This window comes from Crinia signifera, chromosome 3 (genome assembly GCF_055691185.1).
Source record: "Crinia signifera chromosome 3, ASM5569118v1, whole genome shotgun sequence".
NCBI lineage: Eukaryota > Metazoa > Chordata > Amphibia > Anura > Myobatrachidae > Crinia > Crinia signifera.
The window spans coordinates 164270322-164282031 of record NC_139219.1 but is presented as its reverse complement, the minus strand read 5'-3'; the positions used below and the strand labels follow the sequence as shown (position 1 = coordinate 164282031).

The following is an 11710-nucleotide window of genomic DNA, read 5'->3' as shown; positions in this document are numbered from 1 at the left end:
GGAAAAAAAACTTGTTCTCTAAGTTGAAGTTGTTCCATCAACTGTTTTTTTCTTTCACAATCAAAATCACTACCATCAAAACAGGGTTCTAAATTCAGGGACACTATTTTATTTGTTTTTGAATCTGTGGCAGGAAGTCCTGGTGCACAGTTCACTCTCTGGCATATGTAATTACTGTTAGCTGATTTACTATCTACAAAGCTAGGTTGTTCTTTTTCTTGCTTTTCACACCACTTAATCAGATTTTTGAACATGTTAGTATTAGTTCCTACTATGGCAGGTAATTCTCCGTTATCACCAGGGGAGTCAGGACAAACTAAAGCTATAAATGGAACAGTTTCATTTGGTGTGATCAACCCAGGTTCAAATGAAATTAGAGCCACAACATAGCCTAAATAAGGATACTTTTGTTCACTCAAGCCCCTGATTGTGAGACCACTAAGTGGTTGGATAGGTACATCTGAGATATACAAATTATACCAGGACTCAACAATAATGGATACTTGAGATCCACTATCCATTAATACAGTACATTGATGTCCATTGATCATTGCTTTAACCAGTGGAGCCTTTCCCATTAAGCTATCAGGAAGACTATTTGACCACTGGGCACTCCCCATTGCTCAGACATTTATAACTGGGGAGTCTGTGAGGGGACCACAAAGCTCCCTTGTGAGTTTCCCGATTGGGATGGCATCCTCTGTGCAGTATAATTATTCTCTCTATTATTCCCAGAATTAAGGCATTCAAATGATCGATGTCCGATTTGCCCGCAACTATAACAAGTATAGGTAATGTGGTTACCCCTTTGCCTATTGGCTCCTTTTCCCATACCGGAAAGGCATATTAACATTGTTGGTTTGTTTTATCTGTAATTCTATGAGTTGATCTATTTTCTTGTTTTGCTCTTCCAGCAATCTGAATAGCCTCTCATCCATAGTGGGTTGATCAGAAGCAGGAAGAACCACTTTTACTTTTTTTTATAGTTTTCTCCCTATTTTCTATGTGGACTTCCTCCAATTTGACTTCTCTGACCAGCTCGGTTAAAGTAGGAGGAGGAACCTTTGTCACAGTACATCTTAATCGTTGAGCAACCGGATTATTAGTCAAAGCACCCTTGAGTATTTGCTTCATCCGTTGCTCATCCTCAGTTCCCTTAGCAAGACCTCCCTTATCAATAATTTTATAAATTAATCGATCAACTCTGTATATATAATGTGTTAATGTTTCTCCAGGCTCTTGATATGTGTTATTTAACCTGGCCAACAAATCCCCTACATCTTCCAATGTACCATATGAAAAATCTAAGGCTTCTATATAATCTTTTAGAGTAGCCTGGGAATTACTTCTTCTGGTAGCCTGAATAACTCCCATGGCTGGTCCCCTTAAACTCTCTACAACTCTCTGTTTCTTTATATGTTCCGGACACTGCCATTCTTCGGAGTGTTGTATTGCAGCCTCCCTCCACAATTCATAATTCTCTTCACCTGCAGGCACAGGTGATATCCCAGAGAAGATCCTTAAACGTCGGTATCCTCCCTCATAGTGCCACCTTTCCAGTTGACTAACAACTTTATCTACCACAGTTTCTACCTGGACCCCAGTGATTTCACCTTTATTCTCTTGTGGAACAGAATCTGAAGTGGTAGCATGGAAACAGCCCCCAGAAAATAATTCTCCTGATCCATGGTCCTCTGTTTCTGTGGCGTCTTCTCCCCCAATATTACCACTGTCTGGCCACAAAAGTTGTATCCTTCTTCCTGGTACATTTTCCATAGCAATCATTCTTGGAAAAAATACTTGGTCTAAATCGTTTCTGTTACTGATCAGTAAAGCAAATGGATCCCCATATTGTCCCTTCCACTTATCAACAATATATGGGTAACTTATTCCATACAATTTTTGTACCTCCTTTAGTACATTTTCCTCACTGACATCAGAGAAATTTCCTCCTAGCCCAAAACTACACTGCACATTAACCCCTTTATCTCTACACCAACGGAAAATGTCTTCCCCAGTTACTATTTCCATCTTTTAATTTTGGTAAACAGGAGACAACTATATGTTCGGATCTCGGCTGGTGCCTCCAAAATGTAATGCTTAGTTCACTTGCTTAGCTAATGTTTTGTGCCTCCACCCAAGCTTTTGTTATAATGACCCTATGGGTAATTAAAATAGGTTAGCTAGGGATAACCTCTAATTCTAATATACAGATTAGTTATTCAATACAATTATAAAGTAAAAACGTCTTTATATTTTTTATGATAAATGAACAACACTTAGGCTATAGAAGTATACATTAGTATAATAACAATTATCAAATATTAAAGTGGAAATAAAAACAAATATATATATACCCATATAAGATCCAGTGTAGCCACTTACTGGATAAAGTCTCTGTATGCTAGTAGAGCATTAAATTCCGCTATGTTCTCCTTTTACTTAGTTTGACCTCCAGTTAATAAAGTGTATCTTAGGTTTGTGTCCTTTGCAACAATGGCATCCAAACTATACTTGTGCTGAATCACACCCGGAGAAGTATACTGTACAACTCTTCTCTATGGTCCAATTATGAACAATTAAAGTTATTTTCTTTAATGTAAAGTAACTGTGTTAGCTGCATATGCGTTTATCTGAGCACAGTCCTGCAGAAGTACAACAGGCTATGGAGGCAAATGATACAACGTTGCAATCGCTAGCAAATCACTTGAATCTCTTGAAATGTAACATTTAGATGAAAGCATGTATCAATGTCCTCAGCTCAGTTTTGTAAGTTCAGGCCAGACTGTCAATGTATAAATGTATAAAGCTTTACTTTTATTCCTGAAACTGTTCCTCTGGAGCTTATATTGAGACTAAACTCACTTCTTAAACATGCAACGTGTCCTCATCAGTTTACGTTTGCAACAGATATTAGAAGCTGTCTGCATTTAGGATGTTAATAATTATAGTCTGTATTCATAAAACGACAGGAATTATCATCACTTCATATGACGTAGCTAGCAGCTCTAACATAGCACCACACACAGGTTATACTGGCTGCCTGGTCATTGTACTACAGCTTGGCTGCTCCCCCAATCTCTGACTTGCTACGGCTGGCTTGTGTATGCTGCAAGTAGTGTCTGTACACAATGCTGCTGGCTTCACTGATGCCACTCACCGCTGCGTGGACTATATACTCATCAGTCCTTCTTCACTTTATGGCCACTACAGCATCCATGGAAGAAAGTCTAGCACAGAAGCTGCTGCTGCTTCCAATTATAGTTAAGGCCCTGTATGGCTTAACTCTATTACTGACTCCTGCCGATGCCGAAAAGACCACCCTAACGACAGGTATTGCTCCCTTGATGCCCTGCTCTGGCTGTCACTCACTCACAGTGCCAGTCTTTGCTCTAGTTACAGCACATCTCCTTTACCAGCAGTGCAGGTAGCTCCTAGGATGTCAGTCCTGTCTGGGGTAATGGCGGTTTTTTTCTAACTGTCAATATGATGTTTTCATACTCTTCCCTAGGACTGTCATGTGACTGGCATCATGTGACTGGCATCATGTGACTCCCTTGTCACGAAGCATAAGGTGGCTCTGGAAGTTTCCACAAGTGTCCCTTTATTCTCTTGCCAGCCGTGTGTAAATACATGAAATACATTAAAATGTGTAAACACATGCAATTATCTAAGTATATACATCATACATTAATTATGTTCCATCAATAAAAATGACATATATACACATACATATACCTTCTCATGAACTACAGATTAACTTTTAAATCCTAGGCTGTGCCTATGGAAATATGTATTTATAGACAAATGTTTTTCACAGATATTACTATATTTTCAGCAATGTATGCCTATCTGTTAGCATCTCTTACAATTATATGCCTATTCAGAGCACTGAGTTTAGTTTGAAAATAGGGCGCTACACACGCACTCTGGAGCTGCCGTACGGACAGGGCAAAGAGAAGGTCATCCAATCTTTAACACAAAAACTCTGACACTGCGCTCACAACCTAATGTACTTTAAATATACAGTGACAAGAAAAGGAGATGTCCCCTCCACTGGGGCCCTTAGACGGATAAGAGTAAGTCCCTGGATCAGCAGGGGAGAGTCTGTGCAAATAGTTAATGACCATATGTTCTTACTGTTAAGACAACGTATCCTCTTCTCCAAAAACTACTATTTCATGGGTAGCAGGCCCAAAGACCTTGGATTCCCCAGTTTTCAAATGGTTCCTAATACACTCCCACGACAATTAAAAGGAGAGAAAAAGGGGCATATGGTGCAATACCACCTTTATTCACATAAAAACCAAATATACATAAAATCCCATACAGTAGAGAAATGGCTAATTACCGAGTGAGATACCGAGAAGCATGCTAACATAACATTCTGAATTCCATTTTATCTAATTACTGCCTAATAAAAAAAAAAAATTAAATCTATTATATAAAACTGGGATGGAGTTTACTAGTAAAAATTATGTTAGTATAGTTTATGATAGATTGCATCCTGACCAAAACCTTGGATTTCAAAGCATTTTGTATGCACTGTTTAATATATCATGCAATTGCTATTCATTGTTAATGTACAAAATGGATTTGTGAACTATTCATGTACTTGATGATTGGAATGTATTACGTCTGAGGCCCCAATTATTCTCGATTACCAGTTACCTTCATTATATGGTTTGATATAAACCACTGGGGATTTTACTATATATTTGGCACATATCTTTACAATCCTTCTGGACTTATCATTAGGGTTTAACGAGTTGCTATTTGTTTATTTTGTTGCACTTCTCATAGGCCTACAGAAGTCTCAAGTGTTGGTAGAGGTCTTTGTTTAGTCCACTCCAACCTGCCTAATAGCTCTTGGATTGAGAAGGCTTTTAATAGTGACATGTGATAAACATTATTCTTCCATTTTGTTTATTGATAGTGTAATACTCTCTGTAAATATATGAGTGATTAAGATATTTGTTTTATAAATGGCTAACAATAATAGAGGCTAACACCTTTCCCTCCCATATATGAGAAGAGTTTCCCTGTAATATACATACGTATGACAAGTTATGTATGCATTGGACTTCTACCACTATTTAAGTTATTAATTTATTGATGTAGTAAAACCACAAGGGACTTTAGATTTAATTGATTGCTCATGTCCCCAGTGCCGGTGCAAGTCACCGGAGCGCCCCAGGCGGGATAGGGAGGGGGTGCCCCGGTGCTCACCTGTTCCAACAGGCGGGGGGACAGCTGTGGGGTGCGATGTGCCCGGGTGATGCTGAGCTGCCGCCGGGTGATGCAGTGCTGCTGGCTCCGTTGGTTCATGGAGGGGATGTGCGCAGGGTCGCTTCACGGGGGTGGGGGGCGGGTGATGCTGCATCGCTCCATGGGCGATGCCGCCAAATCACTCCACGGAGAGGGGGGGGGGGTTGGTGAAGCAGCGGCAGCACTTACCTCCATCCTGGGGGGGTCCTACTCACAATTGCCGCCCTCCAGTGGCCGGTGCCCTAAGCAAATGCCTAAGGCTGCCTAGTGGTGGCGCCGGCCCTGCATGTCCCGTTGACTACATTGGAGTTGATTCAAATGGCACCAATTGCCTGTGGGACAGCTGATAGAAACACAGCTGACAGAAACATGTGGCAGTTAGCCTCCCAACATGTGAGGGGGTGGGGCCAAAACCTGGCTGAGCCAGTAAAAAGAAATGAGCCAGGAGACTGATAGAAAAAGAGGGTGTGCACCTCTGGGGGGAAGAGGTTGTTCTGCTCCAGGACAATAGTGGCAAGGCAGCGGAGTGAGAGACATCCCCAGAAGAGGAGACCCTTGGGGGAGCGGCAAATGAATACCCAGAAAGGCACTACTATGCTGGGGGAGACCACCGGACACTGAATAGCTGACAAAGATGTGACCCTCCATCACCATGACAACGCTGCTGTCTCACAGACTCCCCTCAGTGCCAGCCTCTGCAGCACAGCTGTGTATCCTTTTTGGCCAGGCACCTACGTCTGCAGAGCCGGCCTTACCCAATTTGATGCCCTAGGCAAGATTTTTGTTGGCGCCCCCTAGCAGATGATACAACCACCAAACTTAGAGCCTTATTTTGATTCATTCTTTCTGACAAAATCCTTCTTAGATGGGCAAAACCATGTGCACTGCAGGTGGGGCAGATGTAACATGTGCAGAGAGAATTAGATTTGGGTGGGGTTTTACTTCAAAGTGAGATCTATATTGAAGTGTAAAAATAAAGCAGTCAGTATTTTCCCTGCACAGAAACAAAATTACTCACCCAAATCTAATTCTCTCTGCACATGTTACATCTGCCCCCCCTGCAGTGCACATGGTTTTGTCCATCTAAGAAGGATTTTGTCAGAAAGAATGAACCAAAATAAGGCCCTTAGTGTTTAGACACACAATAACATGCTGGTTTATGACATTTCTTATTGTTAAAAAAACAGGTGCTAAGCACACTATATATTATAATATATATGGGATGTCACTGTCTGCTGTAGTGCTTCTAGCACAGTGTGGTCTGTATATCAGTATTGATATGCAAACTAGACCTGTGCTAGAAACAGAACAGCAGACAGCGACACCCCAGGCAGGGAAGAGGAACTGCACTAACAATGAAAGACACACAATGGTGTCACACAAATAACATCATGAATTACCACACATAATCAATAAGTGGCACACGGCGGTGTCAAACAAATTAGAAATGAGGACATCTGGGCATGATAATCACAAAAAGCATCCCGTTTTAAAATACTAATTTAATCCATCGGGTAATAAGACATTTAAGCGGGTCCTGTGCAACACAGCCACTAGCTTTAGTGTGGAGTGTCATGAATATACTCTGAGTCACTTCTGCTGTTGGTGCGGTGTCCCACCCCTACATGTGCAAACTGTCAGCACAGCTCTGACACACAGAGCTGAGGACAGCCACACACAAGCAGTGTCCATCCGCCTATGGGCAGCAGAGCGGCCTTATCACAAACTGGTAATTATTGTGGACCTACAGCTTAGTCCTGAATGTCCACTGTTAAAAGCAGTTTGTGATACAGCTGCACATAAGCGGCCGTACCCAGAGCTGGATTAAGGCTCTGGGGGGCACTAAACATAAGGGGGCCCTAAAAAATTAAATTAAATATTCACACTTACACACACAAAAAATAAGGTAGGGCAATGGGCAGGGAGGTACTTAGAAGGGTGTTAGGGTTAGACTGTTTGTGTGGGGGGATGCTGGTGAAGGAATTGTGACTTCTGTCACCCTGACTGACGGTGGTCTGTATGCACTCTATTCACACACAAATATGAGAGAGGGAAGAGAGAGAGAGAGGGGGGGGGGGGGAGAGGGGGGGGGGGGGGAGAGGGGGGAGAAGGGGGGAGAGAGAGGGGGGGATAGAGAGAAGGAGAGAGAGATGGGGGGAGAGGGGGATAGAGAGGGGGGATAGGGGGGGAGGAGAGATCATAGAGGCTAAACTTCCAATGTAAAAGGAACAGGATGCCTTACACAGAAAAGCAGAGACCTCCCCTTCTTCTACTCCTAGCAGGAGGCTTGCTGCACGCTGACAGGGACCGGCTGGCCAGAATCCCACCTCTCGCTATGCTTCCCTGTGCAGTGCGCAGCCTGCGTGCCCAGCCAGCCACTGAGCCGCATGCTGTTGCCTTCACACCATTGGCCAGCTGAGGTTGGCTGCCCTGCTACGAGGCGCCGGCTCAGCTGTCACTCAGCAGATCGCACCGCTGCAGATTGGATCCATAAGAGAGATCCGATCTATGGTAGGTGGTGGGGGAGCAGGAATACCTAGCCCACCCTGCCCCCAGCCCAGCACGCCACAGCTTGACAGATGATGCTCTGATGCTGTTGCAGCCCCTCCCGCGTCGCTGCTAGTGCTGTCCCTCCTCCCAGTGCGCCGCGGTGGCTGGCTGAGCCGGAGAGACTTACAGGCTGTCAGTCAATCAGAGCATGGGGGTCGATGCCGGCGTCAGCAATCAGGACGTGCGGGCGGCTCACATGGGGGTCCAAGCTGGTAAGGGGGTCATTTGGCTGTACGGCCAAGCGGTTCAGGGCACATAGGAGTCCGTACACTAGTAAAGCTTTGCTGTCCCTAGTCATAGGCCGATGCCCTAGGTAATTGCCTAGTATGCCTATGCCTAGGGCTGGCTCTGTTCGTCTGTGCGCAGATCTCTTTAAGGCTGTGTTGTGGGCACCGGAGAGACCTGAGACCCCAGAGCCACTAACAGGGGAAATCCATTCTCTGGCCCACAGCCTTCACAGAAAAAAGGTGGGGAGGCAGCTCAGTGACAAAAGGGTGAGTGAGCCGGAGCCCTCACCAAAGACAACTGAGACTGATAAAATAAACTCTTCATATTTATAAACACCAGAGACACTGCAGGAGGCACCCCTAGTAACACCTAGTGCCAGGACATTAATGTACCCATGTTTGGATAGTGAGTACTTATCATCCCATTACAGAAGGCCCATTTATTTATAGTATTACTCTGCCACAGCATTTTATAGTGTAACTACATGTTTTATTGGACTATTGGATACAATAGATACACTATCACCCTTCAGTTACTATATAAATAGCTACTCTGCAATCGTTACATACTACTACAGTCAAATTTGCCTGTATATGTCACACATTCATGTGCAAGGAACACATTACTGGGATAGTTCTACGAGGAATCCATTAATCCCATATATATATAGGAAGTTGGAGACCATATTCTTTATCCAGAGTTACAGGAACATTAAATACTGCGGATCTACAGTGGAATTATAATTACTCGAATACTGCGGCCGTATTTGGGAAAGGTTAACCTTACACCAGTATAAATATATAATTCCTGTACTTACACATTGGTACCATAGTTGCCAAGTCAGCTTGAAACAAGCGGATTTGGGCTTGTTTTTTTCAGTTGGCAACACTGATTGGTACCAGGAGACCCGGATTACTGTGGTCCTGAGGGGTCTGTAATACCCAGCAAGAGAAAAAGTGGTTTTGGAGAAAGCCAGAGAGTACCCTGTGGGAATAATTGAGATAAGGCTCTAAAAAAGTGGTGGAAGGCCACTAACTACGGTACACCTTTTGACTTTGGGGTGCCTATGTTTCTTTACCTGTGGTGAAGGGAAACCAGAACCTTTAATACTACACTAGGAGGCGTCCTTCTCACTCTTTTTAACAGATATAGACATAGATATATCACTTTTGGAGGAAAGACACTTGATTGTACTAAATACTGTTGGGAATGTGTGTAGTGTATCAGATGTATATTGTATATCTGTTATGAGAATATTATTGGAGGTATTAATGTTATAAAGTTTATTGAAGTAAAGTAAAAGAAAAAAAACGAAACTAATTGAATACCCTATGGTTTGTGGAAATTGTACTTACCTTATGAGAGATTACATGATTCTTCGTTTAATGGTGGACGATTCAAAGATGAGTCAAAGTTTCTTCCTGTAAGAAAAAAAAAAGAAAAGTTAAATAAAAAATAAAAAAAGGGGTTACCCAACTTACCCGTTACTAAAAACTATAGTTATAGCATAAAAAGTTGGGTGGAGGCACTATTTGCTAAGTGGTCCAAAGAGGGTATTATTTCTCAGTCCCTACTTACATATAACCTGGGTTACAATAGAATTTCTCATTCATCCAGCAGGGGACACTGGTGATCTAGTGTGGGTTTTAGAGCTGGCTTGCTGGGAGCTGGCACACTATAACTTTAAGAAGCTGGCTCCTCCCCTCTAATACCCCACAATCCCAAGTTAGAAAAATTGTGCCGAGGGAGCTGGACACGCAGGGGCCTCGCTCCTGCTATCTTTTCCTTTAGGCTTTGTAACTTTATTCTTTTCAGCTCCTCATTACTATTTGTAGCAGATTTGGGAGCTGGGCACCACTGGTTCTTAGCCAGCTTGTCTGTCAGGACCTCTGTCAAAGGTACCTGCCCAGACCTCTGGTGTGCCTGCGGATCCCCACCAAAGGGACCGTCATTCACCTACAGCTACACCTGTGTGGTCCGGTGAGTACACTTCTCTTCCTCCAGCGTGGCGTTCTGAGCGGGTGCCGCAAGCGCATGTCTGTACTCTGTCAGCGCTGCACGGCCGCTACCTCCCATTGGGTGCTCTGCTGTATATACACCCAGCGCTGGCAGGGGGCGGCTAGTGTAGAGGACTGTTAGTGTGTGATGTGTGCACACCGGCGGGAGCTGAAGCGCGATAGCGCTCACGTGGCTGGCACCATTGTTAAAAGTCAGAGTCACTGGGGGGAAGGTTTATAGGCAGGCTGTGTGTATATATATATATATATATATATATATATATATATATCCACACTAACTCCCGCACTCGCCTCAATCCTCTGAAAGAAACTCACGTTTATTTTATTTTATTTATATGTATGTATTTTTTGTTACACAGGTGATTGTATTTGTTCATATGCGTCCTGTCTGAACGCACCAAGTTACCGTGGCGACGCACCAAGCTCCTGGTTGCAGGGGGAGTGACGTGAGCTCCACACTTCCGGTAGAGGAGGCGGATGCCAGGAGCCAGGTGAAGCGGGAGGAGAGGAGATGCTTCAGGTATAAAGGTATGTGCTGTAATGTTCATTATTGATATTATGCTGCCTGACGACAGACTGAAATAAACCGGTCCGAAACGTTGCAATGCACACATTGTGTACGTGAGTTTCTTTCAGAGGATTGAGGCGAGTGCCGGAGTTAGTGTGGATACGTGTGAGCTTTGGCTTGTCCTGTGCACCGCCGCGTTGATCACAGATTGTAAGTGCCGGCTGATCGCAATATATGTATAATGTATAATCTGGTTGGGGAGTTATGACCAATTTCATGAGCTCATGACGTCCATTAATAATATAAACAGTCCCATCAAATTCACATTGGAAATGAACTGTGAGTGTGTATCCTTCCTTGATGTCAATATCCGTATAGAGGACAACAAGATAGTGACCAGTCTATTTACAAAGCCCACAGATCGCAACACTCTCCTTAGAGCAGACAGTTTCCACCCCCTGCCCACACTTGACAGCCTGCCCTATTCCCAGTTATTAAGAGTAAAAAGAATAACTAGTGATACTGTGGAATGCGAGCAACAGATGCAGATCATGTTGGACAAGTTTAGATCCAGAGGCTACAAGGAAACAACTTTAACGAAAGCCAAAAATAAAATAGACTTGTTATCCAGCCAAGATACTTCAAAATCTGCCACCACAGATAGGACAGATAAAGATGTCATCAACTGGGTTCATAATTATGATGTGGCACATAAAGATGTGCGTAGGATTACACACAATTTATGGCCCATCATTAAAAATGATAAGGATTTAAAATGTTTGAAAAGAACTAAGATACGCTCCTGCTACAAAAGAGGCAAAAATATAAGGGACTGGGTCATAAAATCTGACATTACAGAACATGCCAACATGCTCAAAGGGTTAACAGCCAGACCCAATGGTTGCTACAAATGCACGGGGTGTACCACGTGCGGACATATGGTAGCAGGTAAACATTTTTATCATCCCCACAATGGTACCAAGTACACGATTAAATACCCATTAATTTGTAGTACAACACACGTCTATATGATTAAATGTCCGTGTGGTATGGCATATGTGGGGAAAACTATATTACCCTTTAAAGATCGCATGGCATTACACCGCTCAGCAATCAGAGCGGCATTGAGCGGTAATGG

At 43.3% G+C, this 11710-nt stretch overlaps 1 protein-coding gene across 1 annotated transcript; it reads right to left on the bottom strand.

The window, feature by feature from the left end:
• Nucleotides 1–948: 948 nt before the first annotated feature.
• Nucleotides 949–2031, bottom strand: LOC146062937 (paraneoplastic antigen Ma1 homolog). The gene has a single exon (XM_083174946.1). It carries the CDS (start codon nucleotides 2029–2031, stop codon nucleotides 949–951), a length of 1083 nt encoding a protein of 360 aa, XP_083031072.1.
• Between the last annotated feature and the right edge of the window lie 9679 nt (nucleotides 2032–11710).